General features: G+C 47.1%; 10 protein-coding genes across 10 annotated transcripts; 5 read left to right on the top strand and 5 right to left on the bottom strand.

Annotated features, from left to right (window-relative positions):
• Positions 1–1,904: 1,904 nt before the first annotated feature.
• On the top strand, positions 1,905–2,636 carry I303_105511 (uncharacterized protein; the record flags this gene model as incomplete). The annotated part of the gene is made up of 1 exon (XM_018408341.1): positions 1,905–2,636. One exon carries the CDS (start codon positions 1,905–1,907, stop codon positions 2,634–2,636), a length of 732 nt encoding a protein of 243 aa, XP_018262032.1.
• A 175-nt stretch (positions 2,637–2,811) lies between these two features.
• On the bottom strand, positions 2,812–4,717 carry I303_105512 (uncharacterized protein; the record flags this gene model as incomplete). The annotated part of the gene is made up of 7 exons (XM_018408340.1): positions 2,812–3,412; positions 3,479–3,562; positions 3,632–3,829; positions 3,903–4,021; positions 4,080–4,107; positions 4,170–4,288; positions 4,442–4,717. 7 exons carry the CDS (start codon positions 4,715–4,717, stop codon positions 2,812–2,814), a joined length of 1,425 nt encoding a protein of 474 aa, XP_018262031.1.
• A 356-nt stretch (positions 4,718–5,073) lies between these two features.
• I303_105513 (uncharacterized protein) lies at positions 5,074–7,089 on the top strand (the record flags this gene model as incomplete). Its single annotated transcript, XM_018408339.1, has 9 exons — positions 5,074–5,231; positions 5,297–5,413; positions 5,476–5,604; positions 5,680–5,779; positions 5,835–5,944; positions 5,996–6,125; positions 6,202–6,270; positions 6,335–6,557; positions 6,647–7,089. 9 exons carry the CDS (start codon positions 5,074–5,076, stop codon positions 7,087–7,089), a joined length of 1,479 nt encoding a protein of 492 aa, XP_018262030.1.
• Positions 7,090–9,380: 2,291 nt separating this feature from the next.
• I303_105514 (uncharacterized protein) lies at positions 9,381–10,320 on the top strand (the record flags this gene model as incomplete). The annotated part of the gene is made up of 4 exons (XM_018408337.1): positions 9,381–9,475; positions 9,570–9,641; positions 9,777–9,875; positions 9,963–10,320. 4 exons carry the CDS (start codon positions 9,381–9,383, stop codon positions 10,318–10,320), a joined length of 624 nt encoding a protein of 207 aa, XP_018262028.1.
• Positions 10,321–10,549: 229 nt separating this feature from the next.
• Positions 10,550–10,910, bottom strand: I303_105515 (uncharacterized protein; the record flags this gene model as incomplete). The annotated part of the gene is made up of 2 exons (XM_065969187.1): positions 10,550–10,638; positions 10,763–10,910. The coding sequence occupies 2 exons, from the start codon at positions 10,908–10,910 to the stop codon at positions 10,550–10,552; spliced, it is 237 nt and encodes a 78-aa protein (XP_065825259.1).
• Positions 10,911–11,475: 565 nt separating this feature from the next.
• On the bottom strand, positions 11,476–13,009 carry I303_105516 (uncharacterized protein; the record flags this gene model as incomplete). Its single annotated transcript, XM_018408336.1, has 6 exons — positions 11,476–11,710; positions 11,820–11,955; positions 12,043–12,182; positions 12,254–12,534; positions 12,630–12,763; positions 12,907–13,009. 6 exons carry the CDS (start codon positions 13,007–13,009, stop codon positions 11,476–11,478), a joined length of 1,029 nt encoding a protein of 342 aa, XP_018262027.1.
• Positions 13,010–13,455: 446 nt separating this feature from the next.
• Positions 13,456–14,069, top strand: I303_105517 (uncharacterized protein; the record flags this gene model as incomplete). Its single annotated transcript, XM_065969188.1, has 2 exons — positions 13,456–13,891; positions 13,984–14,069. 2 exons carry the CDS (start codon positions 13,456–13,458, stop codon positions 14,067–14,069), a joined length of 522 nt encoding a protein of 173 aa, XP_065825260.1.
• A 487-nt stretch (positions 14,070–14,556) lies between these two features.
• On the bottom strand, positions 14,557–16,290 carry I303_105518 (uncharacterized protein; the record flags this gene model as incomplete). Its single annotated transcript, XM_018408334.1, has 6 exons — positions 14,557–14,676; positions 14,849–14,943; positions 15,105–15,276; positions 15,403–15,526; positions 15,679–15,878; positions 16,039–16,290. 6 exons carry the CDS (start codon positions 16,288–16,290, stop codon positions 14,557–14,559), a joined length of 963 nt encoding a protein of 320 aa, XP_018262025.1.
• Positions 16,291–16,719: 429 nt separating this feature from the next.
• I303_105519 (uncharacterized protein) lies at positions 16,720–19,053 on the bottom strand (the record flags this gene model as incomplete). Its single annotated transcript, XM_018408333.1, has 10 exons — positions 16,720–16,769; positions 16,836–17,451; positions 17,506–17,593; positions 17,653–17,772; positions 17,835–17,986; positions 18,040–18,118; positions 18,180–18,379; positions 18,474–18,573; positions 18,711–18,885; positions 18,963–19,053. The coding sequence occupies 10 exons, from the start codon at positions 19,051–19,053 to the stop codon at positions 16,720–16,722; spliced, it is 1,671 nt and encodes a 556-aa protein (XP_018262024.1).
• Positions 19,054–20,356: 1,303 nt separating this feature from the next.
• On the top strand, positions 20,357–21,767 carry I303_105520 (uncharacterized protein; the record flags this gene model as incomplete). Its single annotated transcript, XM_018408332.1, has 7 exons — positions 20,357–20,396; positions 20,474–20,500; positions 20,601–20,895; positions 21,032–21,129; positions 21,212–21,285; positions 21,369–21,506; positions 21,708–21,767. The coding sequence occupies 7 exons, from the start codon at positions 20,357–20,359 to the stop codon at positions 21,765–21,767; spliced, it is 732 nt and encodes a 243-aa protein (XP_018262023.1).
• Between the last annotated feature and the right edge of the window lie 126 nt (positions 21,768–21,893).

A 21,893-nucleotide genomic window follows, 5' to 3' on the forward strand; every position in this document is an offset into this window, starting at 1 on the left:
CTGCCATTTTCCCTTCCCGCTCTTCCGCTCGTTCAGATTTTGGTGCATCTGTCTGTCGCATCTACTTGAAGCTCAGCATGCAAAGGGCAGCTTCATGTGCGCATCGTGTGCTTATCGCCTAAATCCGATGTCTATGGACATATCTCGTGAAGAAAACTCGCTAAAACGCTAAAGTCCGGCGAGCTTCTGCTTCTGCGTCTGCAGGCATTCTCGGAGATTCCGATATGCCCAGCCGGGATCTATGAGCGTTACAGCTTGGCAGAAGTACGCACGTACTGTAAGTCGTGCTTGGTATGCGGTATGCTGATACGCTGGTATCGCTTGAGAGATTCAAATGAAATCGAATGATTGGAAACCCCATGAGATCCCTCATCAGGCCCCCACCAATTTTTGGGGGTTTGTTACCTTGACAGGAGAACGAGAGGGTCATCGCTGTGACGAAGATTTCAATTTCATCCATCGTTCCTTGTTATCTCCACTCCGCCTTCAGCTCTCAGGATGACAGAAAACGAATGGCTCCATGATTTTATCGTGATAAAAATCGATGGGAATGGATTAACTTTACTCGTATATCTCGGAATTCGTCAGTCCGCAGATCATGTAGTGTCGTATTGCGACTGTACCTCGAATTGATTGATCGCCAAGAATTCAATTTTGCAAATTCCCCTCCCCCCCTTCCCTGCTCCCACTTCTTCTCCTCCGCGTTCAGGACCTCGTACCTTGGTGCAATTCCAAACTTTGTTAACGAATCGTCTGATCATCTGATCAAACGTTCGTAATCGTAATCTTACTCGTACTCCATGATCTACATGCCACAATTTTCGAACTTTCCGAAAGCCGTTCACGGATTGGGAGCCATCAACGAAATGTGATGTGGCATTCATATATCTCCGTTTACATGGATGATGTCCGAGTGATCTATTTCCAGCTCAGCTCATTTTGAGGGTTCCTCAATTTCAGGTTTGAAGAACCTGAATCCAATGAAAATATAGTGTGTAAATGAATGTTGACCCTGTCGCACTAGCCGTGCTCGCTTTCTCGGATTGAGGGGTTCTTTCCGACGCATATATAGCGGTACTTCGGACCGAACAGACAATAGAGAAAGATAGTACTCGTACGAATGGCCGCCGCCGGCATCTAACTACTCGAGACCGTCTAAGCTAGCTCGCAGCAAAGATCCGGAATGAGTTACGTTCCGAGCAGCTCGACTTGATTGGATTGAAGCTGTTCTTTCGGAATCGTTCCGGACACCAGCCGCAGCTGGCGTTGAAATTCAGAGGTGCAGAGGTACAGTGGGTACAGAAGGTACAGTGAAACACCTCGATGCGATGAAGATGAAGATGAAACAGTTTGGCTAAAGCAGGCACGACCAGACCAGCCAGCGTATCGGAAATTTGGCAGGAAAAGACAGTCCTGTTTTCTGTGATTGATTGAGAGCTTCCATCACCAATATCTCATGTTATGGCCTGTCCGTGCGTTCCGTTTCATGTCGTTCCTGCGCCGCGCCATGTCCTCGCGAACGACCACAATCTAACTGTACCTCGTCCTTGGCTGAGATATCCCGTTGCCAAGATTCTCTTGCCACATACATCTCGCTCATCATATCATGATGTGCTGGGCCTTTCTCAGCAAGTACTAGCACTCCCATTCACATGACCTTGAACCCTTCGTCATTTTTCACTCACTCCTTCGCTACTCTGACTAAGCTCCATTATCATGCATGCGCAGTCTTTTACACTATTGAGCCTTCGATGATCAGGTGGGTCCGTACTGTATTTTGAGCCCAAATGCTGCCTCGCCGCTGCTCTTATAAGCACAGCTTATCCGGCTCTACTCAATTTAGTGTCGAGTCATCTTAGTATTATAGTCAGCCAATCTGATACAGCCTAGCTCAAGCTCTCAAGATGCCTTACCAGTACCCCTCCTCTCATCCTCAGACTACCAACTACCGAATCACCTTCGCCGACCCTGACGGACGCAGAAGACTGATCTCCGATTTCATTCCGCTCAGGCTCAGTGATACGCACACATACCAAGTGAACGACGACATACATTTCACATTCGTGTCAAAAGGTTCGTCTACTGTCACTTTGCGACCAATCGGGACCACATCTGAGGGCCAGCAGCAGTTTTCGCGGGCGGTGGGGACTGAAAGTGGAGATGAGAGGGGCGATGGAGAGATGATCAGGGGATGCGATCATTTCTTGATCATTTACGGGAGTGTACCCATCGGTGATGATCCGTCTGGAACGTGGCAAGAATGCCGCCTCGACGACGTCAATACACTAGAGTCCAATGAATCAATCAAGCATTGGATGGACACGATATCGCTCAATGACAAGATCACGGGAGATCTGTCCAATCCAGCTAGCTGGGTGAAGTGTCCTGGCGAGCTTACTGTCGACGAGACGTTCGATATTACCTTGATCCAGAAGGACGGGTGGCTTTGGAAAGGCAAATCCAAAGTAGCCTCCAATTGCGTTTGCAGAGTCATCGCGTCGACCAATATCAAAGGCGGGGAGACGACCACTGAGAAACCTTCAGAAAGCGCCGAGGTATCTCACAGAGCTCCCCCTCAGGATGACGAGGAGCAGTCGGGTATAATTACTTGGATGCCTGGATGCTCATGGGTATGACTCATTGACCTCTTGACTTGCTGCTGCTCGATATCCTTCCGCTTGTGGCGGTGGGACTAGGGATGATTCAGCAGGAGATCGTTATGAGAGATGCATATTATACTCCAGGTGCGACTCCTCGTATACCGTATCAACACTTGTCTCTTGAAAGTTCAGGCATATGCCGTTCTTACTCTCAATCTCTCCTCCAGCTCATCACCCGCCTAGCTTCCTCACTCTTTCTTTTCACCTTATCGACAACCTCTTGACCGTACACCTCTACCAGACCTTGTGCATCTTTCAAACACACTTTCTCATGATTCGTCGCGTCTTTCGCACTCATTACTACTATATTTCCGATATCCAAATCCTTACTCCTGTCCCATCTGACCACTGCGAATTTCGAGACGATTTCGTAAGGCGGTATGGAAGTCCGCCCGTTATATAGCTCATCGAAAACAAAGCCAATATCTTCCCATGAGATAGGTAATCGTTCCATGAATTCTAAATTCCTGAAGTTCTTCTCCGACCTCAATAAAGCTTTCTCGAGAGACTGATATACCTTCCTTCGATTCTTGATCTCCGCGTAGTCCGTCAAAGGTTTCCCTGCTATATCAAGTAAGATGTATGTTGCAATTTCCAAACCGAATATAGCTGGTAAAGGTCCGAGAACAGGTAATATGCGGACTCTAAAGTCGTCGAATGCCTGTAGTTCTTTGACGGCACCTTTTTGGAATTCTTCTTCCGGCAAAGGCAGCAACTTCACTTCTGACGGTATCTCAGTTGAGTAGACGACACTGTGGATACGTCTCAGATGTGAGTCCTGGGATTCCTTATCGCAAGTTTGGATGAGAGACACTGACGGTATACCACCTGTGATACTGTTGATCCTCAATTTCCTCCTCACCGATCTGGCGAGTGGATCCTCTTGGGTAGTCGATATATCTCTGGGGAGATATGAATTCACTAATCAGCTCTGGAGGTACGCAGCGACCAAAACATCCGAGCTGACTCACGAGATCTGTACTCGCGTAGGATCTTTCTTGGCTCCCGCACCCATACTTGCGAAGACCTTGATACCGTTCTTCTGACAATGCGTTAGAAGATCCGCTTTAGTCTCTAAATTGTCTATAGCATCCACCACCCAGTCTGCGCCTTCCAGCCATTGCTCGGCTTCCGTCCCTTTACGCCATAATCCGACCTGTACATCGACCCTACGGCACCAAAATCAGTGATACGTCCATCATCATCATGTTGAGATATCACGATGAGATGAGCTAGACGTACTGAGCCCATGGAGCTATCTTCTTGAAGAATTTCTGCGTCGCTATGACTTTAGGCGTACCTACGTCCTCCAATGTGGCACATGCATGTCGGTTGAGAGATGATAGCGTTGTGAGATCGAACTACAGGAGCACATGGTCTTAAACCATAATTCATCATGTATTGAACAGCTGAGCTCACGTCTATTAGTAGTATTCGACCGACGCCGCTGCTCATTGACGTGTCAGCTACATCACGTGGCCTCAGTGATCAGCTTCAAAATCAACGTACCTTCTGAGCAACATCAAAGCAGCCCAACTTCCTACACCTCCACATCCGACGACCACGACATACGAGTTCCGTACTTTGTCCATCGATTCTTCGCCCAGGAAATTGTAATTCCTTGTAAGCTATGGAAGGCGATCAGCGATGACTCCGCTGGCCTAGATGGAAAGTCAAGGACGCGGGAGACAGCAGTGAGCGATCGAGGAGAGAGGAGAGAGACAAGGCGTACGGGAGTGAATGGGAAAATAGGACGAGGACAAGAGGGGTCTCGAGCTCACCTGCTCTCGTATCAAGCTCTCATCGAATTCACCTTTCTTCCATTCTTTATCTTTCCTGACTATCCTTTCTATCTTCTCATCCGGTGTACCGAGTCCGCTACCCGCTCGACTCCTTTCCCATTCTTCGACATCTTCGCCGACCTGCTTTTTCAGCTTAGTCGTTCGATGTTCCCTTCGTAAAGCCTGATAGGAGAGGATGACCGAGGTCGTGGCTATTGCCGTTGCTGCCGCTGTCAAGAATATCGATTGTCGCGTCGTCAAATCGGACATTGGCATTATGAAAGCTACTCGTCTCGGGAGAATTGCTGAGGGTGAGATGGGTTCTGATGATCTTGTGAGGGGAAGCCGGCTCCGGACGACGAGCGAAACGAGTTTACTGTTGTTATGGATAGTTTGGTGACCGGCTGAAAAAGTCGAAGAAGAGATCGCCCTCCACTTGGTCATCCATTCGGCATAAATAACTTTAACGGAATCAAAATGGGATTGTCGATTTCTGGTGATGTCATCACTTGCCATATCGCTTGATAGCTCGAGACGATCAACCATAGCAAAGGGGTGCAGGGAGACATGTCTATCTGAAGTATTTCTTCCCAGCAGAGATCGCAGCCGACGACCAAATCTCAACGTCGAAGATGGTGCAGCCCTCGTTCTCCCATCCGCGAGCTGAGTCTTCCTCATCGTCAGCTTCGACCTCACCGACTGCTGCGCTAGACACGTTCCTCGATAATCAACATCAATCGTACTTCGAAGAGCTGTACAAGTCGGAGGCAGTATGTCTGTGCATCCTGAGGTGAGCTGTCGTTTCTGTTTGGATCCAAAGGCAGTGTGAAATGCGTGCTGATAGCATGTATACAGGTCGCTACCGCCAGTATGTCGGCATATCATATTACACCATCTTTGGTCGCATCAGCCACTGCGCACGACCGAGGTGAAGAGTTTTGTTCAAATGGATATCAAAACTTCGTTAGAAGAGTGAGGCACGCATCCAAAATCAGCTTTTGACCTGTAGACTCACCGAAGTCTAATTGATACAGGGTCGATGAGGTGATGAAGCCTGCTCTCAAGCGGAAGATTCTGCATCCTATGATATTGAAGAAGGGGAAAAACATATGGTTATCGAATGACGCGTTCAAGAAAGGGTTGCGGAACGTTTTGACGGGGCTGTGAGTGGTGTTCTTCTCGTCTCATTACAAGATTGCCTTGCTTGAGGTTGACCCGGTTCGGCTGTAATGTCATAGGGGAACTTCCAACTCTTTTGGTGTACCATTTGATCGAGAAGACGATATGGAAGTACCAAGCCAGGAAGAATTGATCGCATATGGCGAAGAAGCCTTTGAAGTGAGCTCAACCTTAACTTCTACATCGATTGCCCTGAGCTGACCATTTTTCCTAGGGCATACTGAAATATATGGTCTCGTCAGGTTTGGGAATAGGCTTTTCAGTCGCTCTACCTCAGCCCGAAGTCTTAGAGCTATTGCATATAAGTGGACTGATGATCGATCCGTAAGTCAGCGTGTCATCCGGAATGGTGATTAGCTGAACTGTTCGCAACAGGTCCGATGCTACGGGACAACGGCCCAATCTGAACAGGATGACGATCACTTCAAAGGGATTCCAGTTTCTGCTTGAGGACCGTCAAACTCAATTATGGGAAATATTGATGTACTATCTGAATGCCAAAGAGGTGAGACTGAGCCAATTGGTCGATCAACGATCAGAAAAGCGCGCAAGCTGAGCTGTCGAATGCGCTCGCGCTTTAGGCAAATTCAGAAAGGTCTGCAGAGGTCTTGTCGATGTTCTTCACTCTAGGATGCATGCAACTCGGTCAGGTAAGCTGGAAATACGATGCGGTCGGACGTATAATCCCTCTCAGCTCACGTGCACTCGTAATAGGACTATTCGGCATCGAGATCCTTCCCACACACTTTATCAGCGTTGAATGACCTGGCTCAATACGGCTTCATATATCGTCCGTCGCCCGATGCAGACCAGTTTTACCCAACACACCTCGCTACTGCTTTATGCAGTGGTGACGCAGCCACTAATCAGGGTCAAGACGCGGACGAAAAGCGATTCTTGATCTTGGAGACGAATTACAAGATATACGCATACACATGTGAGTATAAAGCCCTGGACTATATCATTTCCCCTTCACCCTGCTACGAACCGCCGGATCAGCTGACTGACGAGATGCATATTTGGCAGCCAATGAGTTGGAGATAGCCATCCTGAACCTTTTCGTGGACATACGGATACGATACCCTAATCTGGTTGTGGGGAAACTAGATCGTAAGAACGTAAAATCAGCTATGGAAAAAGGGATTTCCGCGAACCAGATTATAGCGTATCTCTCAAGTCACGCACATCCTCAGATGTACAATTCCCCGCCTCCTCTGCTTCACCCTACGATAGTCGACCAGCTTCATCTTTGGGACAGGGAGCGGAACAGATTGAAGATGGAGGATACAGTCATGTTGGAATTCTTCAGTAAAGAGTTATTCGAAGATACAGTCAACGAAGCGACTACGAACGCGGCTTTACAGCTCAGTGTACCCGCTCAAAAGTTCCTGTTCATTGAGCCGCAGACAAAAGCGGCGATAACGGATTTCGTGAAGGAACGACAGAATCAGCTGAGATCGGGCTTTTAGGCGATTCGATTGGCGAGGTCGACAGGGATGTGATCATGTGTATATGTGTGTTGGTGCACGAGGGGTCGAATGAGGCAGAGAGAGTCATTCATGCGTTCATACCTGCTTGGACTTTGTAGACGTTGTACTTTTAGCTCAGGATATATATCGGTAAAAAATCTGTTTTGTAGTACGAATACGCTTTGAACCCGATGTGATCGGGCTACGATCAATCACTCAGTACGGTAACCGATAATTCGGATCTGATGATCAAATTCAGGATGAAACACCTTGAACAATCGTGTTTATCTGCTAGTTCCTGCTCTTGACCTCGTGATGTATGTGCGTATGTGCGAGACTCAGGGAGTCACTCGTATATCCTTGCGCGTTCGATAATTGATCGATATTCAATTGAGGTCCCTTTCATCCCGATACTATATTCGTCTCGGATCATGATCACTAGGTCTATCGTGATTTGTATATAGGGTAACGAACCCTTCAGGCTTCTTTTGTGTTTGATTCGCACGAACTTGTCAAAGCTTCAATTATGTAGAGTACGGTCAGGCGATTAAGGGCTACGGTAGTCAGACGAGTCATGTACACATGTATACGGGGTCGGACCGGTGAGGTTGATGATCGGCTGATGATCTTCAGATGAACAAAGGCATACTCATGTATATATATAACACATCAATATGAAGCGTTGTCTCTTCCACCAGTCAATTCTGATCATACTAGCTCTCACGCATTTTACAGCAACACCCTGGACTGAATACGTAGCGGAGCAAGTATAAGACCCTATCACGCCAACATCGTTATCATGGATTTATACTGGGAAGTGCACCGTCTGATCCCAATCATACCTTAGGAAGCAGTTTGACGATAAATGTCTGCATAGCAATCCAATCACGCTGCTGGACTCTACAGCTTGTATACTATTGATAGTTGGAATCGTATCATGCTTCTGTACCCTGAGGAAAGCTATGCGATCCTGTGAAGGATGTCCGACTGTCAGAAGGTTAGTATTCCCTACAAATCAATAGAACGGCGCCCAAGCTGATTGTACGTGCGCGACTACCTCTTCAGAAAAACACCAAACTGTAATGATAAAACGCAAGATCCGTTTCTCGTACCTGTTCATATCCCCCGGATCTTCCTTTCGGCATACCTCCTGTATCTCACCTCGTATATCTGGCAGATAGTACAGAGCCAAATAGCCCAGCTGGCATCGGCATCGGCAGTCACCTCGTCCGTGAAACCTAATGAAGATTTAGCGATCTTGGGCACGGTCCTGATGAGTTTGATTGGCTTACCCGTATACAACGAAAAATTCCGATTCATGCTGAGGTATGCTATTTCCGGAAAACCTGTCGTTGGCGTAGATCATACAAGAGATGAGGAGGATGGAGGAGTGGAATATGAGATGAAGCGGGATCTACGGGCAGCTATGGATTACTGTAGTCGATTATCACAGGCCGACTAGATCTTAGTGGCGAGCGAGCAGAGGCAATCCATCATGCGGGAAATTATTTGGTCTCCGGATTAGTGGTGCCGGGCTTGTTCGATATTTTAGGAGCAAATGAATCACGATAGGCGATTCAAGGTTGGGTAGGGAGATATCATGATGCATATGGTCATCTCATGCAGTACCTATTCATTGGAATGGTCTGCTATATAACAGCAAGGGCTCCTGTCATAATGATTTCGGCAAATTTCGTGAACAGGTCAGATTGCTAGGTATTTTCATGCGTGTGGCAATGACAAGACTCGTTCCATTCGGCATATTATCATGAAGTGTAAACTGTAACCTTCACTACAAGCGTATGCTGTAGCAACGTACTTGGCACTAATGCCTCAGTGAGCCGCGCATCTCTATGTACTGAAAGTCGGGATACATACCCAGACTACAGTACAGTATGCGTCAGCTTCCGGTGGAGATGTGCGCAATGTGGCATTCGTACTCTCCTCACCAACATTACACCTTCCGACCCTGCAGAAATTAAGACATCCATCTCCGTTACATTAGACGTATGTAAGCTCGTATGTACGCGAGTCGCAACCTAATGTTCATCTCGGCCCCTCCATATCCCAAGTAGTCTGACCTGTACTGTCCCAATGCATATATATCATACACGATCGTGGTCATTTCTGATGTTTTCTCTTCTTTTCCTTCCGCATTCTCCATATCGTAACTCGCAAATACAATCACTTGCACCTTCATACTGAGCGCCCAAATCACTCTACTGTACTCGCGATCAAGAATGGCACACAACGTCAATATCACAGAGAGTGTCATCTCAAATTTGACGAACATGAGCGGATCGTACGATATGGGCGACAACAATATGACCATGACTCAACTCTGCTCTTGTTTCGATACGGAGCGATATCAAGGTCTCCTTGGCTTGTAAGTCGCTTTTCTCGATTACATTCTACTCGAACGCCCTTGGTGGCGATCAATGACCTTTATAGTCGAGCTCAGCTGATGTATCCTGATTTAGCCTACGAGAGACATTCGATTTGTTCGTATTTTGCATGACAAAAATCTTCGACTATCTCACTGTCATCTTGGAGTAAGTGGTTTTCATCTGCCAATTGACTCACTCCCGCCACTCTTTCTCGACTTATTACTTCCTCCGCCTTCAGCTCAGTCTGGCTTTCTAGTATATCCTCGCTGACCTATTTGACGAATCACTGTATCTCGCCAGACCAAAAACAACCTTGCAGCTCTTCATTGCATGTGTGGTATGCTTCATCATAATCGGGTATCCGACCGCTTCTTGTGTCCGAAAAATCAAACCTGACTTGTAAGTCCGGTCGACTCGGACTCAGGTATACAGATGTACGGAAATCCAGCTGATTGATGATTCCCGGGCATGGGCCCTCCCCTGTAGAGCGCGAAAAATAGATACGACATGCGATCAGCTCTGCCTCGTACCTATGCTATTCTTCCTCGGCTCGATCCCCATATCCATCTACATGGCTCTCTTCACCAATGCTAGACTCATTGACTCTCTGAAGATTCCGAATTACCCGCTCATCATGTGGATGATGGCCTTTCTCGCTACGGTCATGCTCAAGCATTTCGATCCGCTGGACAGACCCAAGGAGATCATCTACATGGTCGATGGGGTCTGTATCAAGTATGCGGATTCGGATGGGTTCTGGAGTTATCTCATTGAGATCAATAAGAGGGAGGCGATGCGTTCTGAGAAGATTTTCCACGAAGAATGGGATAGGTATATAAATTGATATGATGTGATATCGCATGGTCAACATTCTGGTTTTGTACGGTATTGTCTACAAGAATGCGTTGAATCATCTTGTCACTTGTTGTTAGAATATCTATGCATAAGATATGTCTATTGTGTACATGTTTGGTAATACACAGTACGTTCTCGACTTAACCCAAAACACACTTGACAGAAGTTTGAAGTACGATACCGTGATTCTCCCAGTCCCCTCAATGTCCCATCGCTTCCTACTTATATCCCCAGCTCAATGGTCCTGAGGTAATATTAATAAGAAACTTGGGCAGTACGGGCCTTGCATCTACTCCTTGTCTGGGTCCTGCGGCATCACAAGGTGTCGCAGCAATCAGCATGGTCCTCACACCACACAAGTGCATCGCAAACACCCCATCAGGCATGCACATGTTTTGAATGGTTCATAAATTGATGATCTCAGCACTCACGAGAATAACCATTCTGCGATTTGTGACTGGGTGTCTTCTGCTTGTTCACATCCACATTCTGCGTCAATACAGCAGGAGCAGAGTCTCTTCGACCTGTTGAGCCCAAATGGAATGCGTGGAGATGCGTAATATCTTGTAAATTGCTCATTGCGTCTGAGTTCGGGCGGTTGCGTTTATTCGGTATAGTCCAGCTATGTTCGAAAGGGATGCGATGTCGGAAGTGAGGATTACAGGGAAAAAAGAGGGGGGATCAGAATAAATAGCAGGATATATATGCGGCCTAAGCGATAAGATCCAAAGACCATCCTTTGATGCCTATCTATCCTCCGATGTTGAGTATAGCCTTTCCTTTCTTGCAGATGGCCGGATTAGCATCGAGGGGAAGAACGTGCTCATCGTTGCGCATATAGCGGGTTGAAAGATGGTCAGAACGAGGTGTGTTGTCAATGGGAAAAGCTCAATCAAGTATCTGGCTTCCTGCGTTTTCTAAAAAGGGAACAAGATCAGAATAGCTGATATGTCCGAATTGCAGCCTCGAGATTGACTGATAGTATGGCAGTCCCGTATGCATGCTGAGTATGGTTGATATGCTACATTTTAGTATCTTACTATTGAGCGATGAGCGATGGTACAGTATAAGCGAATTTGAGTATCCAGCAGGTGACATTTGGAAGCAATGGTTTATATAAGCAAGTCATACCGGTCTCCACTCGTCATCGATATCCCCATTCACCTCTGTCCTCGTCGTCTTGTCCCTCATCCTCGAACTCATCGCTCCAATCACTTTCTCCTCCACCGCCTCTGAACCCTTCCATATCCTCATCGGCATCTTCGTCTTCCGGATAGTCGTTCCGGTAATAATCCTCATCATTGCTATCTTCGTCCGCCTCGTCTTCTGGCTCTGAGCCTGATATTGAAGAAGGCGGTGAGATATCTTCGAAGCCGAGTCTACAGTGCGTTGACATCTTTTCTCAGCGATTCTGCATCGGAAAACAGACACCCAGGCATTGGGATATCCGGGTTTTTAGAACCCGAGATGAAATTGTCTTCAACCTACAGTTCACCTATAGTCACTCCGTCTCCTGCACCTAAGCCTAACGGCACAGACGTGTTGTCCCGATAGTATAAATCGTATACCCATTCGTCTTCTGCAGGTGTACTGATAGACTCCGGCGTTTTGGATGCTTCTTCCACTGCGATGCGAAATTCTATCAATCATTGATGCGGTTGATGAAGTGAAGTGATAAGTCTGTGAGGGAAGTGTATATACGTAGACTCACACTTCAAGTACTCCTCGAGCATGGGCAAGAACGTCGCCATCTCCTTCTCGTCCTCTGCATTTCCAATTTTAGCCATACTCTTGGAAGACGAAGGAACAGCTTGCGCATCTACAAAAACCAGCGGCGATTGGTTCTCCGTTCTAGACATGATTTAGACAATCATCAGCCAAACAGCCGATTTGTGATATATGAGCTGAGTCATGGAACCTACTCAGCTATAGTCACGATTCTAGGCGGTAACATGGACCTCGTTCGAGGACTCATCGGGGGTATCACTCGATATTGCGTCTGGCCTTGGCTGGTGGGTTGGGTTGATGATCTACGGCGATCCGATGTTATGTCGGGCGGCCGTTGAGAGTGAGTTTCATCTGCATTATCTTGTTTGGTGATGATAGGATCCACGGGCTTTTGTTGGGATGCAAGAGGTGACCTAGGTAAAGAGACGGGAGAGTCCGGTTGGGAGGATGAAGATATCAAGCCTTGTATACGGGTCTGAGCGTTTATGAGCTGACTTGTCCTCGTCCAAAGCGAAGGCAAGACGTAAAGAGCAAGACGGAGAGGGTATGGTTGCCTTTCAATCCACTCACCTTTAGGACCTCCCCCTCCTCTCCCTTTCCTTGCCATGTATCAGGTACCGTCTCCGCCAGCCTAAACACTCCTCTTGGTCGTCCAGACACATCTCGCCGGCGCTTCGTGCTGATCTTGCGCTCGCCGTTGATGACTAAAGTATCGAGGGGAGCAGACGCTTAATCAGTTCTTATTCTACTCCAGATGTCATGGATGATCGGGTGTCGAGCAGTGAGGTGCACGATGTCCAGTGAGAATACAATTGAAGAAGCTAGAATTGCAAGTGTGCAAGCGTACCTAGCGATGACAAGGGAGCTTCAGTAGCCTTTCTCTTGATCCTCAGGACGGTATATGACGGATTGGAGGGTTCGCCCATTGTTGGAGGTCGGGAGTGGTCCATTTTTAGTAAGGCAGTGATATCCGGATGTGCTAGCTTCCAGATTCAGGTTACTAGAAGGTGATATGTATGACTGATGCAGTATGCTCGGAGAGGTATGTGACTGTTTCGAAGACTGTACGAGAAGCGAAGAACGATGCAATAAGTAACAAAAATGCAATAAGTTATAGAGAAACAAGGTTGAACCAGTTCGCGCACTTGATTTTTGACTGACTTTTGACGTCAATCGGAATCGTTCGAAGCCGAACTTGAATTTACGTTAAGACCATTATTATGGTCACTTATTCTCTCCTCTCCAACATACGATCCGAACTTCATTCTTATTCCTTATATAGGCTCGACACCCTGCATTCGGCCTCATACGACATTCAGCAACCTTGGAAACATCTGTCCAATACCCATCTTTCCTATCATCTCACAATCGGCACTACTTGAAAACGCGAAACAACATGTCCGCCTTGACACCCTCCTCCAGATTATCCGTTCTTCGAACCGTCTTTCAGCGTCAGCGAAGTGTAGGAACACACATGAAGATCATGCGACCTCTCAGATTATACTCAACCACTTCTACCCTTCAAGGTAGCTCACAAGAGATTCCGATGACTCCCAGCTACAGCGCAAAGCTTACCGATACCGATATCGATGTCTCCGAAACGAGATCTCTGATCACGCGAGAACAACTGCACAAACTCCATACCCTCTCAGCGTTGAATCCGCCTCCAGAGAATTCTGCGGAAGAACAAGACCTGATAGAGGAATTATCAGGATTGATAGGCCTGATGAATCAGGTCCAAGATGTACCATTACCTTCGTCGCTCGAGGAAAGGGCAGAATTGTTATCCCGCGGAATGGGTCAAGTGGTTGTTTCGCAAGAATCTCTAGATCGTCTGGATGAAGAACGGCATCGGGATCAAGCGAGATCAAAATCAGAAAAAGCATCAACAGCAGCATCTCAAGCTTCTCCGAATGAGAGTCAGAGAAAAGTGGGAAAGAGCTTCTGATTTGGTCGACCAACAGATTGGGCGATTATTATACTTCGAGGATCAAAAGGACAACAGCATAGTAGATCAAGGTCTTATCAAGATATATTGAGCAGGATAAATTCGATAGGCAATATGTCAAGTTATCAAGCCACAGGACAGAGAGCTTGCCCATATCACGAAAGGCGACTTGACTCGGATTGATGAAGACGCTGTCACTTGCTACTGTATCTGATTGCATCCAATGGTATATCTATACATCTATAAATCTATCTACTCTACTCATATGGCAAGATCATGCGGTCGAGGAAAGCGAGGGATCAAGAGGACCCCTCAATACTGTTGCCGACGTCGAGATTGCAATACCTTTTCGAAATCGCTCAAAGTATAGACCGTATATACGATACGTATTTGTCCTGTGATGCATTCGCCTTGTTGACCGGCGATCGTGTTCTGGCTAGTCCCGGCCTCATTGACACAACATCCATGATACTGCCGTTCAGATGATGTTAAGCCACCAGTCGATCTTCCATGATCGAGCCGTTCTCCTACCACGACATTGCTCGAGGTTTAGTCCAGTATAGCTCCTGCAGCTTTCATACCTTCGAACAAGCCGTGTTCGACTCCAAGGGGATACGTGTACGTCTTCTGGGCGAGGAGAGACGGTCCATCCGGAGGCGACAGTTCCAGCTAAGTCAATCACGGTGATCAGTCTCATCATTCGCACATAATGGCTTGGGAGTGAAATTCGCAAGGGATTCGGGTCGGACTGGATCGACAATTCATGCTGTCCGACCAAACAGGAGTGGGAGCTTGATTGAGAGTGAAAGCAGCCAGATAGATGTGTAGTATCGGTACTCACCAAGGTGATCAAATCATCCAGCATATGCGCTTGACCGACTAACATCCCAGCGAAAGCTTCTGACTGTATATGCACGACGTGAACGTGGAAATGGTCTATGCGCACCGAACACCAATATCAGCATCGATAAAGTATCACTGTCGTGGGCGCAATGATTTGACCGCGAGGTGTTCCTTGACATCAAAGATGTATTCATTGTCATTGCGTTTGATTTGAGCACATGAGGCACGAAAGAAAAGATTGATGGACAACGTACAATAAGAAGGCTGATAATGCACGAACAACCTCAATTTTCCTGCTCCAACTCCATATTTCTGCTTGGCAGTATCGTAAACCGCCTCTTTGATTGAGTTCAGTAAAGGTATATGAGATCGCGTGAGATCTCTCAGTGATTTGATAGAACGGGTTTGAACCAAGACCGTCAGATACTACAGCAGATCAATTATCAGTCACACTTGTACACTCTACTCCGACAGCAATATACCTCAGGCTTGAGATCGCGCCAAGGCCAAGATGCTATGCACTGGAGCGAATGAAGTTTTCGGGCTACTTACCAAGGCGTTCATGGACGTCTGATCCCATTTCAAATCGGGAAGAATCACGAACCCCTCCTCATCGCCTTCTTTACGATAAAGTATCCTCTCAGCTTCTTTTCGTCCGTCGAGGATTGCGTATACCCTATTACAACCACAGTCAGACAGATCAGCATCGAGCTTGATATGAATCATGAGCACTGCGTGCAGCTGGTAGTCGTGATCTTCTCTCGTCTCAAATCGCGTCGTGCGGTGTGGTATACAAGGCGGAATTGTATAACCCAGACTTCAACTCACCAGCCTAATCTACTCTCATCAAACCCATTGATATACCCCAGTACGACATCCCGGTATATCTCAGGAGTCTCACAGACGATAAATCTTTCTTGCTCTGAGTATTTCTTGATGTGCGTCTCGGTCGCTGGACAGATGATCTTGATTTGAAGATCGGGTGCTCTGTCGGGGGTTGGTCGTATCCAAGCGTGCGAGGAGAAATACTGCGAGATGAAGATATCGCCATGACCAATCGTACAACCGGAGAAAAAAGAGTCAGAGTAGGAGTTGTCGTCAGCCCCAGGTCGAGCTCGTGTAAATTGATATGATCTTATTGTGCACTTGGAAGGAGAGCGATAGGTTATAACATTTAGCTCTACGTACAGGTTGATTTTCCAAAAACAAATCAATCTTCTCCAAGCCCCTCAACACATCCCCAGCCTTCGCAGACTCCAGAACAGTTTTCTGGATATGCACTATGGCAGGTGAATCGTGCAGTGTACCTAGTATATAGATTGATCCGGTCGATGTGGATTCCGATAATATACGTGTAGGGGTGAATTTTGCGAGGGAGTCGACCGATATTTCGGCAGCTCTCGACGCATCTGAGAGCGGTTCAGCATTCAAGGAACACATTCCAGCCTTGTCTCGGCCTTTTCGATCGCGATTCTGCTCTGAAGACGTGATGTAACGGTTAGACTGTTTGAATTTTCTAGATGAATGACTCTTACTGACGAACCGAAGATAACTTCTCATCAGCAACTCTGAAATCTCGGATTCGTTACCCGGCGATACCCGCTGCAGCCCTTCGTCCTGTACTTCTCAGTGAGTAAAGTAGCTCGACAATTGCCCTTCTTCATGCATGTTCATTCCTACTTCCTATATACAATCTGCTGATTACCACGAATAGAGTATGAATGTATGATCTCACCCAGAAAGGGGAAAGAGAAAAGCTGTTATTGTCCTATTAACAACAAAGAAGGACAGGCATAGTAAAAAACGGAAGAGTTTTAGTAAACTATCAATCGCGAATGATGCAGTCTTAATGTTTGACTACGTTGACGCTCATGGCCACCATTGGGCCTTGTTCATCTCCTCAACAAGAGCCTTCTCATCTGCGCGGGAAAGAAATCTCATCAGCTACTGTTGAACATTCTCTAGTGATCGGCCAGGTGACTCACCTAGACCTCGGAGCTTTTCATTCGTGTCCAGCCCTTCCTCTTGCGCTTTCTTGACGACTCCAGCTGCTACCTTCGCGCTGACTTCCCTGATCCTATCTAATCTCGGATACAGCAGACCCGCTTTCTTCTCCTCATCGTTCAAGGCTTCCGAGAGCGAGATAGCCGAGGCAGTGATCATACCCTCAGACACTTTGGTAGCTCCAGCTTGCAGAGCACCAAAACCGATACCGGGGAAGACCAAAAAATTGTTTCCTTGTCCAGGTTCTCGGAGCAGACCATCTCGTTCGATGGGCGCATAAGGAGAACCAGAAGCGAAAAGGACTTTCCCATTTGTCCAATCCAGTGCATCGGAGAAGGACAATTCACATTTGGAGGTCGGGTTCGATAATGGGAATATTATAGGAGTTTCGTTCAATTCGGCCATTCGCCTCACGACGTCTTCGCCGAATGCTCCGAATGTCGTGGAGAGACCGACGAGTGCAGTGGGTTTGACGTATTCGACGACGTCGGCGAGAGAGGGGTATTCTTTGCCTTCGGTGTCGTTTCGGATGAAGTATTTCTTGTGCGATGCGATCTTACCGGATACAACATCGGGTCGAGTAGAGGTGATCAATCCCTATAACAACTTCGGTCAGCTTCTGATCGAGTCTACCACATATCGACAGCTCACCTTGGTATCGATCAACCAGAATCGCTCTCGGGCTTCATCTTCAGTCAGCCCTTGCATCCTGAAGAAGTTCATCATTTCTTTGGCGACACTGATTTACGCGAAACGTCAGCTTGTGGTTCATTGCAGGAGCAAGACAGACAAACTCACCCAACAGCTGCACTTCCACCACCCAAGAAGACGACTCTGTGGTCTTTGAGAGCTTTGCCAGAAGCAGCCGAAGCTTGCTTGGCAGCAGCCATGAATCCACCAAGAATGACTGAACCGGTACTGCCGCAGAGAGCGTTGATCAGCATTTCGCTTTCATGCGAATGTAAGAGCCGAAGGCTTACCCCTCAATATCATCGTTGAACATCCTGTATTGGTTCTTGTACTTCTCCAAGAATGCAAAGGCAGCTTCAGAATAGAAGTCTTCATGTTGGATGACAGCTTTGGGGAAAGCAGAAGAAGCAGCAGCCATGAATTTGTCCATGAATTCGGTCGCCTGATTCACCTTCGTCAGCTACTAGGATCAACAATGTCTTTCAGCTGACTTACTTCTTCGAGGCTGGCTCTTGGTCTACGGAGACCAATGTACAAAGGATCATTCCTTATAGCCTCAGTGTTTGTTCCCATACTGTAACTAGATTGTCAGCAATCGCAGTTGCGATTCCTCGGTAGGGAAGGATTGAACGCACTCCAGTACAACAGGTAAAGTACCATGAGGGTTGACACCACCACCGGCGACGTAGAGATTCAATTTTCCAACCGAGATCCCCATACCCCCTATTCCCAAATCACCTAGACCGAGAATCCTCGAACCGTCGGTGACCACGAGGATTTGGGGTGTGGTGGACAGATTTGCAGCGTACTCAGCCAGGATTTCGGGGATTCGATCCTAAACCGATTGATCCATCAGTCAGCTTCTACCAGTTGGCAGCTACAGATCAGATGGGATGGGATGAGAGAACCGGATGTGTAAGGAAGCTCACTTTGTCGTCGATGGAAAGGTAGAGACCTTCGGGTCCCTGATATATGTGCGAGTACTTTTGACATGCTTCGCCGACAGTAGGTGTGTATACGATAGGTGCACTAGGGGGGAGTACAACAGATCAGCATTGTCATATGACCTGGAGGAATGGGAGTGATCATGTATGATCAGATTGTTGGGGTGGTTGACACAGCCTACAATCTTGATGTGTGGAGACACCCATAACCGAACGACTCACAGTCCTGTCAAGTCGTCTCTGATGGCAGAGAAGTATAGAGCGGGATCTTCGCGCCTGATCTTCGAGAGGTGGACGTGCTTGAGTAAGTCGGTAGGTAGGTTTTGCAAGTGTGCCTTGAGTCTGAGCAAATTTTGCTCCGAGGTGATTGTAGGGTGTGGGGAGGATGATCGGGAGACTGAGTGAGGGATGCATGCATGTCAGCTTGGGGTGAGATGGTCGACGGTCATAGTAGTGAGGTGTGACGTGACTTACTTTCTTTAGAGTCAGTGCCGTTAGGCGTATAAGGGGGTGTGAGGGTACCATTCGAGATGGATGAGAAAGCTTGAGCGACTGCAGCTGCCATTTTAGGAGATTGTATCGTAGGTCTACGTGAGAGATATAGTGATGAAGAGTGAATACGACTATTTATATATGTAGTTGAGGTAGATAAGAGTCTTCTTGATGATGAAGGCGAAGGTGAAGTCGTGATTGTAGATCTGGCTACCGATGAAGAAAGTTGGAAAGATTGTTTATTCTTGATCAGAGAAAGGACAGAGGAGGGGAATCTCATATTCTTATGCAAATATAAGACACATATATACTATACGAGAAGAAGGCCGGAATGCAGGATATGAGATGTGCGGTGATGTCGTATGGTATGGTATGGTATCGAATTGAATTGAACACGATTGAAATTCGAAATTCACTTTTACTTTGCTTCGCTCTTGCTCGGGAATGTGGGGTAAAATCTGGGAACCAAACCAAAGGCGTCACACGACAAGAGGAGCTCTCACAGATTCCTTGGGGTAAATCACGAGCTTAGACCGATTTGGATCGGGATCTTGATCGTGTGTGATTCGGGGACACTTACAACTACTTCTTGATGAGAAGCAGGAAAGAAGTAAGGAGGACCAATCTGCAGATCATTTTGTGTCGCGTCACGTCATGACTCGAGTCTGTTTGATGACTGGTTGTTCATCGCTCACTTGCGCTCGGTACTGCCTACACCCTCTAAATCCTGTCACTCCATCGACTCGATGCCCCACAACATTACACAACTCACTCACTGGCTCGCTCGCGTTCAGAGCAGCCAGTCGAGTCTGTGCGAATGGAAAATCGTTCCCCATATTTCGCAGATGTCCGGCTTGCGAGATGAGATTTTCGAATTTTTAGATAAGATTCGAAAATATCTCTAGATACGTTCCTGACGCTTTCCGAGTCTTTCCGATGATTTTATCTAGAAGCCGGGACTGCCGGATATATCGTGTTTTATCTGGTCGCCCTCGCCTATGCATGGCTATGTCCATGTACAATGGAGGACTAGGTTACCTATAGGACCTGGTCCGCTCTGAGACGTCAGCTCATGACTTGAGCGGAAGATGGACGGGTGGAATTCCATCCGCAAAAGGAGCTGCTGTTTTGGCTACAGCTGAGGAAATTCACGTTCTGTGGTTTCAGATCAGCTCAAAGCTTATCTCAGGGTATCGATGAAACCAAGCTTCGATCGCATGATCACGTGACTTCCTCTCTTTGGCTTGTACCACGTGACTTTACTCTCTCGCTCACTCCGGTTGACGTAATGTCGATGTTGACATTTTGATGAGTCTCACAAATCGTTGATTGTCCATATTCAGCTGTGAAGGATATCCGACTGAACATCGGAGACCATGACAACGACAAACCCTCAGCCGGGACTCAGCTACAAAGGTGAGCTGCCTGCTCACTCACAACACCTTCATGGCTAGATGAGCTATGCGATGATGACTTACGATCATTTGTCACAGATATAGCAGACGCGATAATCTCGTTCCGTAAGCAAATACCCATCTAGTCGACTCAGCTTGATTGTCTCCGATGAATTGGCGACCAGAAGCTGATAAGCTTGTCCATTCAATATTGTGTTTCGCTTAGTGGAGATCTCTCTTCATACAATACTATACCTCCGCTCAGTCTATCCAGCTACGACCTTTGCCCGCCGGCGGGCTCACGGAGTTCCCATCTATCAATCCCGTCATCCTCAAGTCCGAGCGTACATCACCAACGTCATCTCCTCACTCGCGCCTGAGATACATATTGGGCGACTAAGGCGGATGACCGTAGTCATAAAGGGGGTGGAAGATGGATTACCCCGAGAGAGGATGATATTCGATATGGGTTATCTGGCGGAACTGGAAAGGTTACGAGATGGTCGTGGGACTGAAGTTGGGTAAGTCGTTTCTCATCTCAGCCGAATCAGATCAATATGCATTTGTCTTGCCCATTCATGTTCAGACTGGTGCCTTCCATATCGCATACCCGCGCTCTATACACCAGCAGCTAACATCTATGGTAAAATCGAATAGACTGATTGGTGCACCTAATGCAGATGAGCTAGGATTGATGTTAAGAGGATTCTTGATCAAGTTGAACGCGTTAGATGGGCAATTACTGGATAATAAGGGTAAGTTGGATCGGACACCAATCTCACCGGTCTATTCGATATCATTTATCCAGCTATGCTGATGTTACTGCCGACCCATTAGGCGAAACAACGTTTGCTGTAGTCATAGAAACGAACGACTCACTTGAACCCTCTACAAATACCAACGACGACGGTGTGAGTTCTCGACACATCAAGCCACTCAGGTAGAATAACACCTAAAGCTAAGCTGTGATATTGACTTTTTCTTGCCGTTGTAGTCGGTCCCACCATGGATCCCGGCTTTAGCAGGTGATACCCTTCATCCACCCACTTCCCAAGATCCAGAAGGTACGACGAGCGCGGAAAAGCACGAGCCCCTGTTGAATGTCAAAGCTGTCGAAACAGGTGTTATAGATGTGAGTTGTCTCGGTTCGACTTGGCGCAGATGCTGTCACATTTGCTATTCATCCCTGTTCATTTCTGCTTATCCTCTCATCTGATTGGCTTGATGGACTCAAGCGTCGGATTCTCATGACTCGTGATTAACCTCGTGTTACCAAATTTACAGTTTCCATTGCATATTGAGCTGATCCACGGATTCTGACGGTGGTGCGTAGATCCGATTGATGGTTCAAGAATGTATAGCTAAGACAGGAGTCGATAAATTAGATCCATAGTGGAATAGTCCAGAGTCTCACGATAGGTCAGTCGTACGAAAGGTATCCGCTCGTCACATCATATGTTGTATATGGTCATACCAACACATATCATCTCATATTGCATTTGCACTTATGGTGAAATGA

This window comes from Kwoniella dejecticola, chromosome 6, assembly GCF_000512565.2.
Source record: "Kwoniella dejecticola CBS 10117 chromosome 6, complete sequence".
Classification (NCBI taxonomy): Eukaryota; Fungi; Basidiomycota; class Tremellomycetes; order Tremellales; family Cryptococcaceae; genus Kwoniella; species Kwoniella dejecticola.